The 24,194-nt window shown below is 40.6% G+C and overlaps 1 protein-coding gene and 1 long non-coding RNA gene across 2 annotated transcripts; one reads left to right on the top strand and one right to left on the bottom strand.

The window, feature by feature from the left end:
- Positions 1-3,615: 3,615 nt before the first annotated feature.
- Positions 3,616-20,276, top strand: LOC125891550 (uncharacterized). The gene is made up of 4 exons (XM_049580916.1): positions 3,616-3,937; positions 4,986-6,299; positions 8,247-8,516; positions 15,763-20,276. Exons 1-4 carry the CDS (start codon positions 3,671-3,673, stop codon positions 17,350-17,352), a joined length of 3,441 nt encoding a protein of 1,146 aa, XP_049436873.1. The 5' UTR covers positions 3,616-3,670; the 3' UTR covers positions 17,353-20,276.
- On the bottom strand, positions 9,092-11,814 carry LOC125891261 (uncharacterized). Its single transcript, XR_007449618.1, has 3 exons — positions 11,652-11,814; positions 10,830-10,884; positions 9,092-10,562 (listed from the first exon to the last, which is right to left on the bottom strand). It is a non-coding gene; the product is annotated as an uncharacterized LOC125891261 (long non-coding RNA).
- Positions 20,277-24,194: the final 3,918 nt, after the last annotated feature.

Raw genomic sequence — 24,194 nt, 5'->3', positions numbered from 1 at the left:
ATATCTGTCACTGCTGCCACCCAATCCACCGGCCTTTTATCTCCATCCAAAGCGGAGAAACTACGCCGACGATGTATGGTAAGTTAACATGTAACGTCTGTTTGTTTTGTTACAGTGTAGCTTAGTTACTCTGAAACGTTTAGGGGACTTATTTTTCTCTCTCCTAACGGTTAGGTATACTAGAGAGCCCATGGGGTGAATTTTCTCGGTTCCATGTTGCCACGGATCTGTAAAGCAGACGCTGGCTTAGAGGAGGGAGAAATCATGTCAGTAACGGGGCATAAATGTGAATCCTCCCTGCAGTCATACTGGCGCCCAAACTACGATGAGAGATAATCCTGGAGCAACATCCTTGCTTCTGGCACAGCGCAATTAAAATGCACCTGTCCAGAGTCAGACACCCCCGTACTAGCAAAGAGGAGTGCTAACATAACACTACTTCAGCAATTGCACAATTAATGGAGATATCCAGATAAATGTAGCTAAATAGTCAACCCAGATAAATGTTATTAAGCTTTAAGCATGCTTTCCACTGTGTTTCTGTAGCTCCTGTGTATTTTTGCGTCCATCTGTTGCTTGGTGAGGAACTATTTCTTTGGCGGAAGAGTGAAAGAATGATTATTTCTCATTAATAAATTATTGCAGCTCTTACTAATGTGTGTTTATTTTATGAAACCCAGAGCAATTAGCCCCGTGAGGCCGTGGTTCGCGTTGTGCCTAACAACGCCCCTTAGCTGCCAGCAAACCACAGCCTCTTGGGGCTAATTGCTTAAATTCTACACCCTAGATGAGTGGCTTATAAAGTATGCATATGGTACGCTGGGCCCAGGTGTGTCACATGCCACTGATTAACCCCCAGGTCTGCATCCCTAGAGACAGAAAACAGAGCAACAACAGAGCAAACCAAATAGAAGAGCCAAAAAACTTTCCGGTGTTTGTCTAATTTGGATATATACTACAGATACTTTACAACATGCAGTGCATATGGAGTAATTTGTTATAATCAGGTACCAGTAAAGTACTCAGTGGTTCCACTCGTTCAGTGGGAGAAAACAAGACTATGTTAAAGGGATGGAAAAGATTTTTTGAAATGGGGTTGTATGGAGTACTTATCCATAGTCATTGTATTACATACAGTTGATGTCAGTTGGCATGCCCCCAGTTTGGAGAAGCAGGCAGGATTCAGACACTGAAGCTAAGCAGTGTACTGCTGTCAAGAGGTCAACAACAAAACATATTTTAATCACCCAAAATCAGTATCAATCTAAGTGTATACTATATTGAGAGCATTATCACTGCTTTACCTAAATGTCAGACATTTCCAACAGGAAAATGAAGCCATTATATCACTCTCCTCAAAGCCAGACTTCTTTGAGAAAAACAAGAGCTAGTGATCTGCCCCTGCCTTGATCAGTTAGTTTGTTTGTGTCATTGTGTGACTTTGGCTTTAAAAGGGTTTGTTCGGATTCACCAAAGTCACACAATGACACAAACTCACTAACTAATCGAAGCAGAGGTAGACAAACAGCTACTGTGCTCAGCGAGCTAAAATTACCGTTTTTGTCAGTCGAGACTGGTGGTTTTGACGAGAGCAGAGATGGGGAACTGAGGCAGTTAAGGTGCTTAAGAACAGGCTGTGATGGAAAGTACTCTCAATATAGCATACCCTTAAACTGATAGTGAGTTTAAGTGGAACTTTTTTTAGTTAGCTAAAAGACATTTTGTGGTTAACCTTGTCCACAGCGGTACATTGCTTATCTTCTGTGTCAGACTCCTACCTACTTCTGCAAACCAGGGGTGTGCTGATTGACATTTACTGTGGGTCCTACACTGACTAATGGATAAATACCTCATACAACCTCACTTCAAAAAATCCAGACTACAGCAAGAGTCGCATGGATCAGTGATGCAGCTACTAAAATCCAGTAACAACCCTTGCTACATTTAAGAGTACTGCCTGTGGTGGAAATGCAAGGCAGATCTACTGTCAAGGTACATGTCAGTGAGGGTTACATAGTGTTTGGTGGAAATGCTGTATGTTCAAAGCATGACTGATCCAGAGTGTGTCTGTATGTTGCGCATGCACTATTTTCTGTCAAAAATTGGCTGGTGTTAGCTTGACAATGAGATCTGAGTGAGCAGGAAGCAATTTGAGCGGAGCAGAGTGAAATCTGACTTGAATGTGGAACAAAATTGAGCGAAGTGGCTTGAGCGGGGGAGCAAAGGGAACAAACAGCTCACATACAATCCAATGTGATCCATGTACATTTCATTAAGGCACAAAGTTACAAATGTTTAAGGGCGGGGCTGCTTGAATGACAGGCTTTCTGCGTGGCATCACCACAGTCTCTGAGTCAGATCCACCCCTGGCTCCTCTACAGCTCCAACCTAATATCCTAATATGGTCTCTTCTGGGTCCAATAAACCAAGATGGTGAACTTGAGGCTTCAGAATGGCAGTCTAGTAGCTTTGTCCATTATTTAAACAGTCTATGGCTCTAACATACACAACCAGGGGATGGGGTGCCAGTGGCTCAGTTCAAAGGGGCTTGGCTTAGGAACCGGAGGGTTGCCAGTTCATGTCACCTGACAGACCAAGTATGGAGCGTGGACTGGTAGCTAAAGAGGTGCCAGTTTGTCTCCTGGGCACTGCCGAGGTGCCCTTGAGCATGGCACTAACCCCCCAACCGCTTGGTGCGCTTGTCCAAGGCAGCCCCCTTGCTCTGACATCTAACTACTTAATACATGTATAGGTCCTGTTTGTGTATGTGTGTGTATTTCAGGCCTATGTGTGTACATGAAAACAGTGGGGACAAAAAGAAGAATTTCCCCTTGAGTAATAAACTTTGTGAAAAAAAATTCAAAAGGAAAAGAAATAAAGGGCTGTCCACAGCTCAGGCCCAGCATAGGCGGCTCGCCCAGGTAGATAAAATCCAAATTCTAATTTTCACAGTGGGCTGGTAGCCAGCTGCAGCGCTGGGTCTGACCAGCAGCAGAACGTTTGCTGATCTGAGGGGGGTTTGGGTCCATCCGGGATCAGAATATGTATTTTGTGTTGCATCACTGGAATTATTTTGCTTATTCTTTTATCTTTTCTTTTCTTTTTTTTTTTACAGCAGTTCTAAGCATCGGGGAATGTGAGACAAAGAATGTAAATAAAGATACTTCAAAGACAACAGAGATATATTGTAATGTTGCCTGCTGTTAGTGTTTTCAGGTCACCGTGCTGTGTGTGACAGGTTCAGGTAGGAGAGTTGATCCTGAGATCTGTATCAGGTGTTTTGGTTGTAGTAGTGCAGTTTAGATGTGAGGTTAACTGTTGTGCTGAGCTGCATGTGGACAAACAGAACTGGTCTGAGAACCAGCACTTTCAACATATGACCACTAGAGTGTGATGTTACTCACGTATCTGACTGGGTCTAATAATGATCTCAGAAAATGCGAGTGAAATGATTAATATTTTTTCCAGTTTGTAGAGGTGACGTGAAATTCTGTTGTGGCCTGTTTTTTTTTTAAAGAAAAAAAAAAAAAAAGAAAAAATATCATGCCATAAAACAACATGGAATGACCGCAGTGGGAGACACATGGGGTGTGGCTTTTACAGGAAACTGAAACTGTCAGATATAATGCCAAGTCATCAGGCTGGCAGAGCAAAGCCAGGAAAGTGAACCATGGCGTCTGCTTCCTACTCTGAAGATCTGACTTGTCCTATTTGTCTGACTATCTTCACTGATCCAGTCAATCTTCCCTGCGCACACTCTTTCTGCAGAGGATGTATTACAGATGCTCTGAGTTCACAGCAGCAGTGTCCACAGTGTCGGACAGCTGTTCCAACAGAAGTAAAAAGTCTTCCAACCAGCCATATTTTAAAAAGACTGGCTGAAAAGGCAAAAGAAGCAGAGAAGATAAAGACAGAGCCTGCGAAGGAGAAAGCAGGGGTATGTTAATGGTATTTATAAGGCAATGCAGTCGGTGTTTATGTGGCCAGTTAAGCGATGCAGATGTTGATCATTTCGGGACTTTGCGCACATCATGTATATCCTTAGCCTAATAGCACACATTTTGTAGTCCCATCTGTCAGGTTTTAATCTCATACATTACACTTTGTGTGCCGCGGTCAGGTTTTACATCCAACTGTAAGCACAGCAGCGTCAAACTATCAGCCATCCGAAGTGCGTCATTATCTGTGGACGGTGTTTGATCAGGCCCAGATTTCTCATCAAAACAAATGTCGGTGTGGTTGAAAAAATAAAGTAGGCCATCTACTTCTTAAGAAGGCGGTTTATAAATGATCCTATATGGTGGCTTAAATGGACTGATTTTACATTTTGCGCACAAGGCTGTATGTGCATAACATACAACATAATGATAAAGTTTTTGTTTTTAATATAACTTTTAGAAAAAAATAAAATAAAAAGATTAAAAAAAAAACTCTCCCACTCCAAACTCGCGAGAGTTTGAGTGAAGCGAGGCATCATGAATAACATGCATGTGTAAATCTGCAAGGCACCTCTTTTTCTTTGGAGACACACCTGTTGCTCCGTGATATGGACAGTGCAAACACCCTGACACAGACTATGTAGCCTACTGGAATTTACAAGCCTGTTGCTGAAGTGGCATGGTGGTCAAATTTCAAAGGTCACTCAAGAAATCTTTGTGGGAATTTTGTCAAATTTGACACAAATGGGCTCAGGGGAGACATTTGGTCAGATACTGAATTGGTGACACAAATCTAAGGTGTCCATTTTGAAACTTTGCTGATTGAGATCTTCTGTGCTGTCGGGGGGAAGATGTGTGTGACGCATGCATGTTTTCACAGACGTGATATAAACTGTAAGAGAAGATCGACATGTTCACTGAGGCATACGACCACAAAGCTGTAGTTCTAGTTTTATATTTGTAATGTATCATCATCTTTAAACTTTTGCATTTATTAATACATGTATGTTTTTTTGTTTGTTTGTTTGTTTTTTGTTTTTTTTACAGGTGTCTGAGTTGTGCCCTGAGCATGAAGAAAAGCTGAAACTGTTCTGTGTCACAGATCAGCAGTTGGCTTGTATCATATGCCGAGATGGGGAGAGACATGAAGGACACAAGTTTAAACCAATCAAAGAAGCAGCTGCATCTGTGAGACAGGAGCTGGAGAAGGGGATGGAGAACCTTTGTGGTGATATCCCTGCTATAGAGAGCTTAGCCAACACACAGCGGGAAGAAATAAGAAAAACCAAAGCAAAGTCTGAGCAGCTGATGACCCAAATCCACAGACAGTTTGAGGAGATGCACCAGTTTCTGAGAAAGAGAGAAGATGAGATAAAGAATGAGCTGAAACTCAAAGAGCAAGATGATGTTGAGAAAATGAGCAAGAGCTTGAAGGTTATAGAAACAGCATTGTCTGAGCGCAGAGAGCTGGAGGCAAAGGTAACATCAGTTGTGAAAATTGAGGACTCAGAGAGGCTGTTAAAGAGATGGACTGAAGGGAACAGCAGGGTGACTGCTGAAGATTTAATCAAACCCAAAGCAAATGATCTCCAAGTGGTGGATAGCTCTCTCTCTCTGGGGCCTTATGAAAGCCACCTGCAGTTCTTTATGTGGAAGGAGATGCTTCAGGTGATCCAGCCCCGAGCAGAGCTGCTCTCACTCAAAAGCAACAGTGCAGATATAGCTGTGTCTGAAGATGGGCGGAGTTTGTTTAGTACACCCAAAAGCAACCAAGCTTCATTAGGTTCCTTCTCTACTTTTGGCTCAGCCACAAGCCAAGCCAGAGCCTTTGCTTTTGCTGATTTCTATGGAACACCCAAAACCCCTGATTATCCTTCCTTCTCTGGATTTGGCCAAACCACAGCCCCTGCTTTTGGCTCCACCACAGGATTTGGCCAAACCACAGCCCCTGCTTTTGGCTCCACCACAGGATTTGGCCAAACCATGACCCCTCCTTCTTTTGACAATGACTGTGTCATCCACACAAATCCCGAGTTCACTTCAGGGCAGCATTATTGGGAAGTAGAAATTGGACACAGGGACTATTGGGAACTGGGGGTAAAAGATAATTTCCTGAAATATGATGGGCAACAATATTCCATCTGTAGTCCAAATATAATCACAGAGCTAGGTTATGAAGACAGACCACGAAAGATTGGGGTTTACCTAAACTGTGCATTGGAAAAGCTCTCCTTCTATGATGCAGACAACATGAAGCACATTCACACTGTGAGCTCAAGCCTCATGTCCACGCCACTGTCAGCATATTTTCACATTAGAGTCACATCACCTGATCTTAACCCTCTGACGGTGTGCTGGTACTGAAGTCAAGATCAGTATCATAGCAAGTACCAGTTGTGTTTTCAGCGTTTTCAGGAGTAGAAAATATCCAAAAATTAGCATCTTCCAAGCTGGATATAAGAGGAGATAAACAGAGTGAAACATCAACAACAACTTCTACTTATGTGATCTTTTGCAGTGTATCAAGTATATGTGTAGCTCTGTCTTTCTATCATTTCTAGTGTTGCTTCTGCAGGCTACATTATAGCCAAAATAAATGTTGGCATTGTGCATTTCTGCAAACCATGGATATGTAACATTTGTATGTTATTATATAGCAGACATATTGAAACTTAACGTTTTTACGTTCTAGCAATGCTGTGGTTAACATGTGGTTATGTTTAGGCACAAAAGCATTTTGGTTATGATTAGTAAAAGATCTTGTTTTGAATTAAAGTACTTGCTTGGCACAATCGCTTCTAAAAGTACTTCTGGATATATTGACTCTTGACATAATTGCGTTTGACCCGAGTGCAAATATTTTTTCTCAGGCCCTTGCCTTGTCCCAAACACAAATACATGGACACACACCAGGGCATGTGAGCAGAGTGCATGCGAGCTGTAGCGCTGGGTCTGACCAGCAGCAGATTGTTTGCTGACCTGATGGGGGTTTGGGGCAGTCTGGGATCAGAATATGTATTATTTTGTACTGCATTACTGGATTTCATCTTCTTCCTCTTCTTTTTTCACAGCAGTGCTAAATATTGGCAAATGTGAGATTCCAATTGTGGACAAAAATGTGAATAAAAGATACTTCAAAGACAACAGAGATATACTGTGATGCTGCCTGCTGTTAGTGTTTTCAGGTCACTGTGCTGTGTGTGACAAGTGTCACGAGACAGCTGCTGTCAGTGTTCAGGTAGGAGAGTTGATCCTGAGATCTGTATCAGGTGTTTTGGTTGTAGTAGTGCAGTTTAGATGTGAGGTTAACTGTTGTGCTGAGCTGCATGTGGACAAACAGAACTGGTCTGAGCTCAGTTTTGAGAAATGTGTCACCATCTAACCAGCAGTTTCAACATATGACCGCTAGAGTGTGATGTTACACTCGCGTATATGTGACAGGGTCCAATAATGATCCCAGAAAATGGAAGTGAAGTGATTATTATTATTTATTTTTTTTTTAACGCTTTATTGAACATAGTGCAAATACAAGTATACACAACAATGTGTGTGTATGACAAATGTTAGTGTATACAACTTGGACAACAGACAGTTCAGTGTTATAAATACGCCAGGGGGGATAATATTAAAGGAAAAATGAGATAGAAATAAAAGGAATATCTAAGTAAATATTTTGTAAAGCTTGAAAAAATTACAGGTTTTAATTGCTTTCTTATTCGTACAGTCAGAAATTGAAGAAATGTACTGTTTGATATATGCAGACAACTCTAAAAAAATTGGCTTCTTGTTTGAGAATTTAGACCTGTGAATATAAAATTTAGTTATAATAATAAGCAAATTAATTACATAAAATTTAGAGATAAGATTCTTGTCAAATTCAATGTATCCAAACAGTACATTCTTCCAGCATAAAGTCAAGTGGTGATAGACATGGTCAATGATGTAACGTGACAGTTTTCTCCACAGCTGTTGAGAGTGCGGGCAAGACCAGAATAAATGAACAAGGGTTTCATTAGAAAATCCACAAAAGGCACAGCTCACATCAATGTCTTTTTTGAGTCTTTGCAGATAAAGATTAGTTGGGTAAAATCTGTGAAGCATTTTGAGGAAGTGAAGTGATTAATATTTTTCCAGTTTGTAGAGGTGACGTGAAATTCTGTTGGGGATTTTTAAAAAGTAATTATCATGCCATAAAACAACATGGAATGACCGCAGTGGGAGACACATGGGGTGTGGCTTTTACAGGAAACTGAAACTGTCAGATATAATGCCAAGTCACAGGCTGGCAGAGCAAAGCCAGGAAAGTGAACCATGGCGTCTGCTTCCTACTCTGAAGATCTGACTTGTCCTATTTGTCTGACTATCTTCACTGATCCAGTGACTCTTCTGTGCGGACACTCTTTCTGCAGAGGATGTATTACAGATGCTCTGAGTTTACAGGAACTGTGTCCACAGTGTCGGACAGCTGTTCCAACAGAAGTAAAAAGTCTTCCAACCAGCCATATTTTAAAAAGCCTCGCTGAAAAGGCAAAAGAAGCAGAGAAGATAAAGACAGAGCCTGCGAAGGAGAAAGCAGGGGTATGTTAATGGTATTTATAAGGCAGTGCAGTCGGTGTTTATGTGGCCAGTTAAGCGATGCAGATGTTGATCATTTCGGGTTTTTTTGCGCACATCATGTATATCCTGAATAGCACACACTTTGTAGTTCCACTTAGCCTAATCAGTCAGGCTTTAAGAGCCGTGGTTCGTTTTTTCTTGGTCAAACCAGCCGCACCAACATTTCAAGTGCGCCCGTATTACAGAATGTATGGCAAATGCACGTAGTCCACACCATAGACATATATACTGTGTATTGTTTTTCGGCACTACCTTGTTCTCTATAGCTGATGTAGGTGAATTGCTCCTGTGTGGGATCAATAAAGTTCTTATCTTAGCCATCTGAGAAGATCAAATACATTGTTTTTGGTGCCTAACTGTTTCCCAAGTATGTTAGTGTGTGTGTGAATGAATAAATGAGAGGCATTAACGTAAATGTCTTTGTAGAAAGGCGCTTTATGAAATTAAGTCCATTCACTTGTTTTAGTTTACAGCGCAGCCTTGCCACATCCAATATGGCGGCGACGTTGACGTACGGCTCGGCGCCCGATGCGGCGTCTATGTATATATGTCTATGCTCAATAGTTCCAAACACAGCCTCTGCTGTCATGTTCTTCTATGGGAAGAAAATTATAAATTAGCAACTAAACTGTAATCTAGTGCAATGCATCTCTTATGTAGCTACATGAGATTAATGTGGGTTATTTGTGAATACTCCCTGACATTGGACAATGATGATAAATGATAGTTTTCAGTTAAACATTTTATGAACGATGAATGTGACAATAAGAGCAATTGTGTGTCTGTGAGAACAAGAAAAAAATATAAGAAAATGTATGAAGGCTCTTACATCACAGAAAATGATAAATCTGGCATTAAGGAAGAACAGTTTTATTTAACAGAGATCATATTTCAGCATTAGGACAGCAGAACAAAGGTGGGGCTATGAAACGGTTAAAAAAGCCAAATGAGATTTACTGCAGGTACAACTATGTACACAACTCTTCAAGTTGTGGTTGGACACACTGGAGGAGCTGGTGGAGAGATGCACACTGAAGATGTTCAAGGCCATCATGAATAACCCGGTTCATCCACTCCATAACACCTTGATAAAACAAAAAAACAGTGGTGGACGGCTCCTCTCTCTTCGATGCAGGACAGAAACATACAGAAGATCCTACATACCTACAGCCATCACGCTTTTTAATTCTTTTGCAAATAATAAATGAGCTGACAGACAATTAAATATAGTTATTCTTATTGTTATTATTCTTATCTGCCATTCACATCTTTAGTGAAGGACCCAATGATGGTCTGAGATGCCTGGTTGAGGAATAACAACAGTCACCATTATAACAGCCCTGAGAGCTATTCCAGAGGTTCAACAAACTTTCAGTCTAACAATGAACTCTGAATATGGGAAACTAGTATTCAGTTCTAGAACAGCTGATCTCAATTGGTTGAATAAACTCTGAATATGTTAACCTATGTATGCACCGATTCATGGCTGGATCCTATTTCCTGTCCATATTTTAAAAAAAAACTGATGGCTTGTGAAATAATCCATTGCAGAATGAACTGGGCAATGTCATGGATAATCTACAGGCATCTTCATCTATTGCTAAAAAAAAAAAAAACTTTATGTACATGTTGTTAGTCCAGGAGTGTGGCAGATGATTTGTTTCACATAAAGATACAGTTTTGTTTAATTGGAGTGTAGTGTACCCTTAAACAGGAGATGAAAGTAGGTGCTAATGTAAAGGCAGCATAAATGCATATTAACTGCAACAACACCTTGTTATTATTACAGAGAATGAGGGAGAAATTGAGGCAGAATCTGAAAATGATAGGGAAGTACCAGGAGGCAGTATGCAGATAGAGGATGAAGGAGAGGTCAGCGGACTTCCAGGGGCCAGTCAGTCGGGGGCTGCCACTGAAGAAGCCTCTTTGACAGGGGAAGGTGATCCAGGGACCAGTGTGCTAGGGGCCAGTCATGACAGGGTGAGTGTGGAGGACCTAAGGAAGCAACTTAGGGTGGAGAAACTCCTAAGAAAGAGAGCAGAGAGGGCTCTTGCACAACAAAAGAGAATACATTTGGGATTAAGAAAGAAGTACAATTTAAAAAAAGTGACTCAGCAAAGGGTGGTCACTTTGTTCCCATCCCTGGAGCTGGAAAATACATATACATATGCATAGCTTTAGGAACAGCAAACCCTGCAAAAAGAAAACATGACACACATACACAACTAAGAAAAGGAACAGCCACAAAATAATTTGCTGCTCATTTCTAGCTACCTCACTTGTGGAGTCTTTTGACAGCAGAAACTTCACAGGGCTCTATCAGGATCACCTAAAAGACACAATTTAAAATAATTAAACTCAACGTTCCATATAAACATGTAATATTTTTTTTAAATCAGAGGTAAATAATATCATCAATTCAGTGGTAACAGGTGTTGTAATATATTCCCGTAGTGTTTCAACCACTGTGCAATGTTTTGGTCTTGTACGATTAGGTTTATGAATGTAACATTCAAAGACAAGCTGAAATAGCATTTTTAAGCTGTTTAGCCTCTATAGTGTGACTGTGACATAGTTCCAAGTTAAACATAATATATGCCTTAAATGCTGACAGAAGTAGTAGTAGTGAAGTAGTAGTCCTATTTTAGTCTGTCATCCCACAGCATACATATGAACAGGAATTAAATTATAAGATAATAACACTCTTATGTAAACATTAAAAGAATACACCGTACATAACGTTAGGTATTTGATAAAGGCTCAGGCAGAAGTATGTGCGCTTGTCAGGTTCGGATGATAAAATCTAAATAAAACCCGTTAGTAATCATCCCAACTATATGTGATTTGTCTGTGATTCATTAATCAAACAGGGACACCACAAATGTCAGGTGCTAAACGGCGCTAAACCTCCACAGCTGGCGACGTCGAGCTAACGAACTAGCAGGCAATGGCTGAAAAACGATCATAATTCCTGACTCAAAAAAAAAAAACATAATTACATTGTGAACATACAAAAAAAATTGATATCTACATAATAAAGGACCTCCGATATAATAAACACACCTAATGACTTAAAATTGGTCAATATTTTATCACCTTAGCTCAGGAGTTTCTCGTCATGCTGCCATTGAAATAAACGGGGTCCGACTCCACGGGAGGAATGTTTGGAACTATAGAGGGCTCCATAACCCGGAAGTTCTGTCCGCCATGTTTTACAACGGAGTCTTATGGGAGTGTCGCCACTCTGTTCTTATCTATGGCTCTGGTCCACACTGATACAGAGCGAGCAAACTTCTGGTTTTCAAAATAAAACGTCAGTTATTCAAAGGCAGTAATAACAGACATGCCAATGTGATCCGAAGCTGATTTTCAGCCATTAGGCCACATAGTCTAGAATCTATTGAACTAAAATGCTAATATTTTCTTATGAAAAGGCCTGCTGCTTTCATACTAATTTCTGACAATGGATGACATTTTGCACCTCAAGACTACGTTGACTACTCACTGACTCAGTGGCTATGGTTAGGCCTACATGATGGCTTCTCATTCAGAATGAAATAAATCTGAATGAAATCATTCGGAATTAGAGTTTTTCCAGGTAGTTTATATGAGAAATATTCATTCTGAATGAGGGTTTACACGGGAGATCACTTCAATCGCCATTATTCGGGTCTGCACAAGGTTTGGGGGCAGGGAAGGTTTCTGATTGGATAGGGGGCGGGGCAGATGTTACATGTTTACGAAAACACTGTAGTCCTCGCTCCAGATAACAAGATGGTTGATGATGCCGTTCTTAGTGCCTTTTTCAATGCAAAAAAGGGAACTTTGAGGCTGAATTTCTCAAAAACGATACAGTAAATATGCTTGATACTGAGTGAGTGAATAGTCAGGATGGTCCTGAGGTCAAGTGTATCAACATTTGTCAGAAATTATGGATCAAAGAGATTTTCACAGTAGTGTAAACATTGAGCATACGGCCTTTTTTCAATGCAAAAAATGTAACTTTGAGGCTGAATTTCTCAAGAATGATACAGTAAATGTGCTTGATACTGAGTGAGTGAACAGTCAGGATGGTCCTGAGGTCAAGTGTATAAACCTTTGTCAGAAAATATGGATCAAAGGGATTTTACAGAAGAGTAAATATTGTGCATAATGCCGTTTTTCAATGCAAAAAACTAACTTTAAAGCTTAATTTCTCTAAAATGATACATGCAAAAAGTTTGATACTGAGTCAGTGAGTAGTCAACGTAGTCTTGAGGTGCAAAATGTCATCCATTGTCAGAAATTAGTATGAAAGCATCAGACATTTTCATAAGAAAATATTAGCATTTTAGTTCAATAGATTCTAGACTATGTGGCCTAATGGCTGAAAATCAGCTTCGGATCACATTGGCATGTCTGTTTTTACTGCCTTTGAATAACCAACGTTTTGTTTTGAAAACCGGAAGTTTGCTCACTCCGTATCAGTGTGGACTACGTGCATTTGCCATACATTCTGTATTACGGGCACACTTGAAATGTTGGTGCGGCTGGTTTGACCACGAAAAGACGAACGACGGCTCACTTGACCGCAGTGACATTACACTTTATGTGCCACGGTCAATTTTTACACTAAACTGTAAGTGCAGCGTCAGACTCACATCGGGTCCACGTCATTGGTTCAACAGCCCATTTGTTCAACATCCCATTAGTCCGACTGTCCGCGGTGCTGAACGGCTCGCGGCGGGCGTATGGTGCGCCGCGACCGGCTTGAGGCGGAGCAGGCTCACGGCTTATGTGTTTGTCACTTCCTTTTTCATTTTAACCCACACCATGATCTTTTTACTAACCCTAACCAAGTGGTTTTTGTGCCTAAACCTAACCAGACCTTAACCACAGGGCATCATGATGATTTCGGAACGGACTTAGGAACAATGAGTTTGATATGTTCGGAACAATGGGATGTCGAACCAATGGGATGTCGAACCAATGGGCAGTTCCCCTCACGTCAGCCGTCAGAAGTGCGTTATTATTCATGGATGGTGTTTGATCAGGCCCAGATCATTCCTTCAAAACAAATGTCAATGTGGTTAAAAAAAAAAAAAAAAGAAGGCCCTATTAAGTAATGAATAAGCCTACGTGATAGCGTAAATTGACTCACTTAATATTTTGTGCATTAGGTTGTACATGCAATTTTACCAACCAAGTGAAAAAATGTTGTTTGTTAATAAAGCCTAGCTGTAATAGGAAAACTCTCCCACTCCAAACTCGTGAGAGTGTGTGAAGTGACAGCAGGTTGAATAAGACACCACAAGGTGAGTCCATGTCATTGGTCCGACAGCCCATTGGTCCGACATCCCATTAGTCCGACGGTCCGCGGTGCTGAATGGATCCCGGCGGGCGTATTTCTGCCTTGATGGTGCGCCACGACTGGCTCTGGGTCAGCTGGGAAAGGCTTGAGGCGGAGCAGGCTCATGGCTTATGTGTTTGTCTTTTTCATTTTAACCCACACCATGATCTTTTCCTAACCCTAACCAAGTGTTTTTTGTGCCTAAACCTAACCAGACCTTAACCACAGGGCATCATGATGATTTCGGAACTGACTTCGGAACAATGGGTTTGATATGGTCGGAACAATGGGATGTCAGACCAATGGGCTGTCGGACCAATGGGCAGTTCCCCCACAAAAGTAAAGGTGTAGGCTACTACCGATAGTCTACGTGTTTAACCTTTAGTATGTTTAGTCAGCAGCTGAGCTTGTTGCAGGCCAATCATATGGATCATACTTTTTATCCTGCTTTAATGTCGTTTATCATTATTTGTTAACCTGTCAGTGGTTTATTCTAAACATTAATACGCATGGGCTGACCAAAGTATATCAGTTTATGACTCTTTATTGCTCCATATTGACAAACTTTTCAACTATTTCTGGAATTCAGTTATGGCTGTTGGTTTTGGTGTGCCATCCTAAGATTTTCTGTGGCTCCATCACCACCGCTATGAAAAAATTCTGGGGGCGCCACTAATTTTATACATTTATTCATTCATTATTTGTAACCAGTGGCGGTTCTAGCCTAAATTATATCTTGAGCAACACCCCCCCTATGCTGCTGGCACAGCAGCGCAGCACAGCACTGAACACAACACACTCAATTTGAGCGGTGCCTGTGTTGTGTTCAGGCGTTGTCACGTAAATAACAAATTCCAGCACCTGAATAGGCCATAGCACAAAACAGCAGCATGTCAAGTGGGCCGAACCTGAGCAAAATTTTGATACTACTGCACGGAGCTGCACGGCAGGTATGAAATGGAACAGGGTTGCCAACAGAGGGTGATATGGCCATTAAGTAAGGCCATGTTAAGTGAGGCCGTCACTTCTGCTGTAAAATGCTGTTTTATTTGTTCAGGTTTTGCGATACGCATTTCTGCAATACCTTCTTCCATCGCAAGCAACGGAGGTGAAAATTTAAACAGACGCCATTATCAACAGTTTTCATAGAAATTATTTCTTCAGTAGAAAATATTGTTTTGGAAATTGTGTTAATTCAGTGGTTAATTATCAATTCATTACTTTTTAATGTTTTTTTCTTAAATGCTGTCAAGACCACACGTAAAGTTTTCCCAGCCCCTGTTAGCACTGGAGTGGAGACAGGAATCTCAGATTCAAATGTGTCAAAACCTGGTCAAAGAAAACTATCTGAATGGATACTGTATGTATCACTAGGGGCTTGCCTACCTCTGAAAATACTTCACTATTAACATAAATAAATTAATAATACACTTGACAGAATAGAAAAACATATTTATGGCTTTTCAGAGGAAATATGATTTTGTCTTCAGAGCTCTGATGGAGGTCGGGACTTTGAGTAGTGGCAGCTACGTGACAAATGGTTTGATGGTAGCCAAAAAATTTGAAATCAGATGTGTATGATCAGATTATAGAATATAATCATGATTAATTAATGAAGTTATGCTGCTGTGCAATGTGTGTGATAAATACTTGCAGCCATCATGGAGCAACAGGTGTGTGCACACTGAAACTCAGGGGAAAGAATATATTATAGAATAAAATTGTATCGTATTCATCTGTAACATGTTTCATTACAGCCACTATTACTGCTTTGTATCAGCCTACATTCTTTTTACATTTGTAATGCATCTTGTTTCATTTGTTGTATTCATTAATGAAGTTTTTCTATTTTATTGTGTTGTATTTTTTTTTTTACAGGTGTCTGAGTTGTGCCCTAAGCATGAAGAAAAGCTGAAACTGTTCTGTGTCACAGATCAACAGTTGGCTTGTATCATATGCCGAGATGGGGAGAGACATGAAGGACACAAGTTTAAACCAATCAATGAAGCAGCTGCATCTGTGAGACAGGAGTTGGAGAGGGGGATGGAGAACCTTTCTGATGATATCCTAGCTATGGAGAGCTTAGCCAACACACAGAGGCAAGAAATAAGAAACACTAAAGCAAAGTCTGAGCAGCTGATGACCCAAATCAACAGACAGTTTGAGGAGATGCACCAGTTTCTGAGAAAGAGAGAAGATGAGATAAAAAATGAGCTGAAACTCAAAGAGCAAGATGATGTTGAGAAAATGAGCAAGAGCTTGAAGGTTATAGAAACAGCTTTGTTTGAGAGCAGAGAGCTGGTGGGAAAGGTGACATCAGTTGTGAAAATTGAGGACTCAGAGAGGCTGTTAAAGAGCTGGACTGAAGGGAACAGCAGGGTGACTGCAGAAGATTTAATCAAACCCAAAGCAAATGATCTCCAAGTGGTGGATAGCTCTCTCTCTCTGGGGCCTTATGAAAGCCACCTGCAGTTCTTTATGTGGAAGGAGATGCTTCAGGTGATCGAGCCCCCAGCAGAGCTGCTCTCACTCAAAAGCAACAGTGCAGATATAGCTGTGTCTGAAGATGGACGGAGTTTGTTTTGTACACTCAAAAGTAACAGTGCAGATATAGCTGTGTCAGAAGATGGACAGAGTTTGTTTTGTTCTCCCACAAGCAACCAAGCTCCATCAGGCCAAACCACCATCCCTGTTTTTGGTTCCGCCAAGAAATCAGGCCAAACCACAATACCTCTGTTTAGTTCCACCAAAGGATCAGGCCAAACCAGCACCCCTCTCTTTGGTCCTGCTAACGGGTCAAGCGAAACCACCATCCCTCTGTTTGGTTCCGCCAAGGCATCAGGCCAAACCACCATCCCTCTTTTTGGTCCCACCAAAGGATCAGGCCAAACCACCATCCCTCTTTTTGGTCCCACCAAAGGATCAGGCCAAACCAGCACCCCTCTTTTTGGTTCTGCCAAAGGATCAGGCCAAACCACAAACCATCTTTTTGGTCCCCCCAAAGGATCAGGCCAAACCAGCACCCCTCTTTTTGGTTCTGCCAAAGGATCAGGCCAAACCACAAACCATCTTTTTGGTTCTGCCAAAGGATCAGGCCAAACCACCAACCATCTTTTTGGTTCTGCCAAAGAATCAGGCCAAACCACAAACCATCTTTTTGGTTCCCCCAAAGGATCAGGCCAAACCAGCACCCCTCTTTTTGGTACCCCCAAAGGATCAGGCCAAACCACAAACCATCTTTTTGATTCCCCCAAAGGATCAGGCCAAACCACAAACCATCTTTTTGGTTCCCCCAAAGGATCAGGCCAAACCACAAACCATCTTTTTGGTCCCCCCAAAGGATCAGGCCAAACCACCAACCATGTTTTTGGTTCCCCCAAAGGATCAGGCCAAACCACCAACCATCTTTTTGGTACTCCCAAAGGATCAGGCCAAACCACAAACCATCTTTTTGGTTCCCCCAAATGATCAGGCCAAACCACCAACCATCTTTTTGGTCCCCCCAAAGGATCAGGCCAAACCACAAACCATCTTTTTGGTACCCCCAAAGGATCAGGCCAAACCAAAGCCTCTGGTAGTGTCTTCACAGGATTCAGCCAAACCATGGCCCCTTCTTATAAATGGAGTCTCCACTCATAAAAATCCTGAGCAGTGTGAGGACTAGTCTCTCCGGTCCTCCTTATTTACAAACCATGCATTTAGTGTCAGTGAATTCACTTTAGGGCAGCATTATTGGGAAATAGAGGTTGGCCTCAGGTGCTATTGGGAACTGGGGATAAAAGATAAAAGATTCCTGAAATATGATGCGCAAAAATATTTCACCTGTAGTCCAAATGAAACCACAGATTCTGATTCTGAATTCAGTTGTGATTCCGAAGAGCTAGCATTTACAGACTGACCTCGAAAGATTGGGATTTACTTAAACTGTGCATCCAAGAAGCTCTCCTTCTATGATGCAGACAACATGACGCATATTCATACTGTGAGCTCAAGCCTCATGTTCATGCCACTGTCAGCATATTTTAACACTGGAGTCACATCACCTGATCTTAACCCTCTAACAGTGTGCTGGTACTGAAGTCAAGATCAGTATCATTGAATATACAACTGGTACTTGCTATGGTAGCCAGCTTTTTCAGGAGCAAAAATTGTCCCTAAATTAGGAAATTTCCAAGTTCTATATTGCAGGAGATTAACAGCATGAATACATAAAAAAGACTTTGAATTATAACATCTTTTGCAGTGTAGGCCTATCATATAATTTTAGAGTTCTGTCTTTCTATCATTTCTTGCATTGCTTATGTAGGCTACATTAAAGCCAGGATAAATGTTGGCAATGTACATTTCTGCACCACATATATGTGACATTTATATGTTATGTAGCAGATATGCTTTACATTTGTGTGTTTCAACTCTGTGGTTAACATGTGGTTATGCTTCGGCTCAAAAAATACTTGGTTATGGTTACAAAAAGATCATGTTTTGACTTAGAATACAGCCAGTTTTGGTGCCACAATCACGACTGGAAATCCCACTATGTCCCACTAATAACACCCAGTTTTGTTTGCCACTGATGCCTTAGTAAAAAGAACTGATATTGGTGGCACAAATACGACTGGAAATACCACCAATTTCTGGCAAAAAAACAACAGGTTGTGGTGGCACAATCATGTCTGGAACTGTCACAGATGTCTCACTAAAAAACACCAGCTCTTGGTAACACAGTCACAACTGGAAATGCAGCCAATGTCTCACCAAAAACCAACTTGTGTTGTAGTCACAATCATTGTGGGAGCTGCTGCTGATGTCTTGCTAAAAAAATAACTGATTTTGGTGGCACAATCGTGCCCAGAAATGTTGCTAATGTCACGCTAAATAATAACTGGTTTTGTTATTTGTTGGTCTTGGTATGATATGTAGGAAATGCACAAATGTAATGTAGTAGTGGTTTGGAGAAACGTATTATGCAGACATTTTCCCCTGGCAACTGGGCTTGTTATTGGGCTTGTTGATATGGTGTATGTGGAGTACCAGCTAAATGAATATACATTTTGTTGTCTGTATTTGAATGATATGTTTTGTGTTTGTCATCTGATTTTGAATGCTAGGACTTAATTATTTGGGATTCTGTGTGTTTTATATTAATGTACTGACGTGGATCAGATGTCAGATGTCAGATGGGTTCGCCACCCTGCACCACCCTGCGCCGTGCCGGGAAGCTAGAGGCCATAGTCTTAACAAACTTGAGGAAACTAAGAAAATCAAAGCACCATCAGCAATACAACAGTACATCGTTGACGCCCAGCTCGGTAACTCTAGTGGGAAGGTGATATCTAATCTATAGGAAATTCTTAAATCAGTGGAATCACATGATTTGTTTTACATCAACATAAAGTGGGAAGCAGAATTACAGTCAGAAATCTTGACTGAGACTTGGGAGGACATCTGTTCTGAATCTCACTTGGTAACTTGCGCCAATAGTTGGAGAGTATCTAAGAATTTAGGGATGCATGATGTTGGATTTTTTGCCAATATCTGATATGCTGATATGTAACAACTCATTTGGCCAATAGCTGATAATGATATCAATATATCCACTATTTTCCCACCTAAGTTTAGTGATCATCAAGTCTCTTCTGTTATGGAATTAACATCTTCTTATGCATGCATATTCTTATCGTGATGACCCACCAGCAGATAGAGACATAAAATAAAATGCTTTTAAATGTATGTGATATTAATTGATTGAAAAAGCATGTTGGCTGATTCTGATAGTTCATTTTAAAGCCAATATTGGCTGATACCGATGACATGCCGATATTATTGTGCATCCCTTGAAGTTATTTCAGAACACCACACATAACAGTGAAGACTGGGTCATCATATTCCAGCAACTGCTGGAGGAATTGCAGGGAAACACATTACAATTTTGTAACAAACTGAAGTATACTGGGATTAGATCTACATAGTTCTTAATTCCATTTTTTAAGTACAGATCCTTCAAGAACTCAAGAACTGTTTGTTGCTTTACTGGAAGTTATCCTTAAGGAACTGAAAACAGAAATCACTCATATTTTCTCAAGATTCTCATAGTGGTGTGTGTGTGTGTGTGTGTGTGTGTGTGTAAATGCACATTTTACTTAATTCTCTTATATATTTTTATTCCTGTGTTTTTGCTTTTGTTGTGTTCTCAGTAATTCCCTATGTAGACATTGCCAGTTTGTAACTATTGACATTGTTTGGAGTCAGACTTGGATGTGTGTATAATCCTGTGGGACAGACTTTTTTACGCAATGGCACACCTGAGTCTGTTTGGTTTATATATCTGGAGAAGAGCATTAGCTTGAAATGTCACTTGTGGATGTGCTAATAAATTGCACTTAAGGGTTCAACAGTGTGCAGACTTTTCTTTATGTTGTTTAATGGTTCCTCTGTACCTGACAGAGAGCCAGTTTGGCCTTGACATGCACTATTTCTAATGTAAAAGAGCAGAAAGTTGAAGAGTGGTGTGAGTCATTAGAAGGGCATGACATATATATAAAACAATACCAAACAAGATTTATGACACCTGATACAAATTTAATTTAAGACTTAAATTTTGTACAGCACTGCATTTTCCTAGCTGAGTGAGGGTATGCATGGCTGCCAATTACTGTCTGTTATATATATAAAAACATGTTTCCCATCATGCTTTCAATTGGTGCTCTTTTAATTAGCCTTTGTACCTATAGTTTCATTCTTCTGCAATGTTTTATTAGCACCCAAATGGAGAATTAGCTCCACTCAGTGTTTATCTTGATTTTCATAACGGCAGTGGATGGAAAGGTGCATTAATTCACATTTTCTTTTGCTTAAATTTGGATTGAAAATTGAATGACTTTAACCTATCTCTCCATCTCTATCTCTTATTCTGACTTCCTCTTTTGGTTCCTCATCACTTTGGTGTCCTCTCTCTCCCTATTTAAAGACGTCATCTTAGTGGGCAAAACAGAACATCGCTCTGGCTGGTCAGGATGCAGGATCCAGGGTGGCCTAGTGCTGTATGCTCACAGCTAACTGATACACACATCTTTTTTTCTAACCTGTGTGCAAATCCTCCACGAGGGAACAAGCTCCAAACTTTGTTTTGGATCATGAGATGCTGAAGTGCTAAGAGCAGGACTGATGGTAGGGGTGTATCCCACTGCAGGCAGACGGTGGGGAGAGGACCTGGGCCTGGCACAGTTCACCAGTCAGCAGCCAGGGGGCAGCAGGTCACAGTGCCTGCTTAACCCTCGGCCAGAGCGGAATCAGAGAAGTCAGTCAACACAACAGTAACAGTGCAAACACGTCCACACACAGTGGAGGAAATGTTTAACAGCTGACAGGAAAAACATCAAATATTTGCTGCCACCTCCCTCTCACATGTGAGGTTTAGCTTCTGTTGCTTTGATGTAGTATTGGATTTTTGACAGGTGATTGGACTGTTTCCTGACTTTTATTCAACCACAGAATACATTAATTCTTTTAGAAAATCCACAGAACAAAAATTTAAATGCAGCACTTTTTTTTGTTACAGTTTTCATGAGTTGAGTTAAAGATCTACTTTTTTATGCACACAAAAATAATTTCTCCCAAATACTGTGCACAAATTCACTAAAATCAGATTTAGTGAGTACCTCTCTTTTTCCAGCATAATCCATCTACCTGACAGGTGCACTATAAAGATGCATAACAGTATTTTACAGGGTGACATTAGTTACTTTTACTCGAGTTATGAATTGAAATACTTCCTCTCCTGCTCCAAGCCCCCCGGTCAGGTTCAAAGAAACTTAAGTCACATAACATACCTTCTGCTGTCAGAGAGTAGGTGAGATAATAACACACTGTTAAAATCCCCAAATGCGAGCCAGTAGGAACAGGAGGCCAAAAAACTGGGGAAACCATCTCATGGCGCACACATACACACACTCGTAGATGGTGAACTTAAGTTGGAACAGCAGGCAGGAACAGTTGTTGCGCACTGTGGCAGTATCAAATCTCATACAAATAAGAAGTCATCTGTCTCAAGTCAAAGTCATATCTCAAGTCATGAATACCAAGTCAAAGTCATGTCGAGTCTTTCATCAGTGTTGGTCATGCAATTCTCAAGTCATGTGACTCGAGCCCCCCCCCCCACCTCCGGCATATGGTGTTATTATCTGGCAAAAACACTCGGAATAACTACTACTGTGGGAGAAAGAGACATATCTCCAGTAATATCCGGCTTGTTTTAGACCTTATTGATTATGCATTCCTGTGCCCTGACGACAGTCTCATCCCCTTCCTGGACTTCTATAAAGCATCAAACAGCGTAGAACATTACTTTATATTTCAAACAATTGAACAGTTTGGATTTGGCGATTCTTTTGTAGAGCTGTCAGAACTATGTATTCCAAAGGCAACCGCTCCATCAGAATTAAGAGTGGGACTTCCTCGAGATTTGAATTACAGCGGGCATCTGGAAGGGCTGTCCTGCATCTCCCTACTTATTCATCCTGTGCACACTATTACTTTCCACTCATATAAAAAACAGTCCATTAGAGGGTATCTTCAACGCAGATAGAGAAATCATAATTAGCCAGTTGGCTGATGATACCATGCTATTTTTAAAAAATGCTACCCAAGTTCCCATTGCTATCCAAATGACAGATCTATTTTCTGCAGCTTCTGGACTTTGCTTAAACCTGAAGAAATGTGAGCTATCTCCTCTTAAAGACTGCGACACTACTCACATTTACAACATACCCATCAAAGCCAAGCCACATATCTCGGGATTACCATTATGAAGAATCAGATAGATAGATGTTCTGAAAACTAATCTGATTATTGATAAGAGGAGGAAAAACTTAATCAATGGCTTCAGATCTCGGAAAGGACGAATACTATTAACTAAGGCAGAGGGACTGTCTGGCCTTACCTATGCAGCTTTCCCCCGTCTGTCGACAAGCAGCTCTGATAAATTATTATTCAACTTTATTTAGAAGAACAAGACACACTATGTAAAAAAGAAAAAAGTCTTTGATTATGAACACTTATGATTCTGGTGGTCTAAATTTTCTTGATTTCACTATTCTTAATAATACATTTTAAGTCAATTGGTTAAAACAATTTCTAAATAGTCCCACATCCACTTGGAACTTCATACCTAAATTCATTTCATCTACCATTGGAGGTCTTGAATACATACATAGAGAAACTCCCCCTAATCCTGTCTAATTTTCATAAGCAAATGCTTTTGGCATGGTCATTGATTTATAAACATAACTTCTCCCCACATAAATGCAATCAGCACATCTGATAAAAATACATCCCTATACTTTCAATCATGGTTTAATAACATAATTTTAGTAATCCAGCTACTAAGTGATGATTAGCTGAGTTCCTCCAAACATTTGGTGTCCCTGTTACCCCAAAAGAGTTTGCCATTGTAATGGATGCTATTCCCTCTGGTATCCTAACTCTGCTAAGAGGGGCTGACAAGCTGGTCTGTTCACCATCTCTGGACCCCACATTAACTTCAGTGGGTCACAAATGCTTCTCTGTCACACCCAAAAACAATAATTATAATATCAGATCATAATTTCAGATGGACATCATCACTTGCCCCTCTGCTGTTCAATACTGGACTGGTCTTGTTGGTGACCTGAACTGGACAAGTGTGTGGAACCTCCCATACAGATACCTCCTCACAAACAATGTGAGGGAGGTGTCTTATAAATTAATTCATAGATACTACCCTGCCAAACATTTTGTGTTAAAATTTAAGAAAGATATTTGTGTGGACTGCTCATTGTGTGAGTCTGAACCTGAAACAATGTTGCAATTGTTTTGGCATTCCTCCTTTACTGCCACCTTCTGGACAGAAATACCCCAGTACATCATGGCCAAGATTGACTCTGATGTTTTTTTCTGTGCTAGAAGGATGTACTGTTCGGTCTCCACAACTACCAAAGCAAAAAACAGAAAGAACTGTATATAATAAATGTGTTGATCATCTTAGGGAAATATCATATTCATGAGGCCAAATTTACTCGTTCAAAACCTTCATTCATAGCTTTCGAAAAGGAGACTGAACAACACATCCAAAGCATATCTGACTCCAAAAAAAAAGGAAAGCTGCAAAAAACTTTTTATTTGTTCTCATCATTTGATATCTGTATTTGAACTGTTGTTATCTTCAATAAAGATAAAAAAATAATAATAATAATAAAAAAAAGACTACTGTGAGAGACACACAGGGTGTGGCTTTCTCTCACTCGCTTTCACAGGAAAGCGAAACTAACGGTTCA

This window comes from Epinephelus fuscoguttatus, linkage group LG7 (genome assembly GCF_011397635.1).
Source record: "Epinephelus fuscoguttatus linkage group LG7, E.fuscoguttatus.final_Chr_v1".
NCBI classification, from domain to species: Eukaryota; Metazoa; Chordata; class Actinopteri; order Perciformes; family Serranidae; genus Epinephelus; species Epinephelus fuscoguttatus.
Note: the sequence above shows the minus strand (reverse complement) of the source record. Positions and strands in the feature narration are given on the sequence as shown.

Coding starts and splice junctions, on each gene's coding strand:
- LOC125891550 (XM_049580916.1), top strand. CDS start 3,671: ATGGCGTCTGCTTCCTACTCTGAAGATCTGACTTGTCCTATTTGTCTG. Junction 3,938..4,985: donor CTGCGAAGGAGAAAGCAGGG/GTATGTTAATGG, acceptor TTTTTTTTACAG/GTGTCTGAGTTGTGCCCTGA. Junction 6,300..8,246: donor CTCTGACGGTGTGCTGGTAC/TGAAGTCAAGAT, acceptor CCAGGAAAGTGA/ACCATGGCGTCTGCTTCCTA.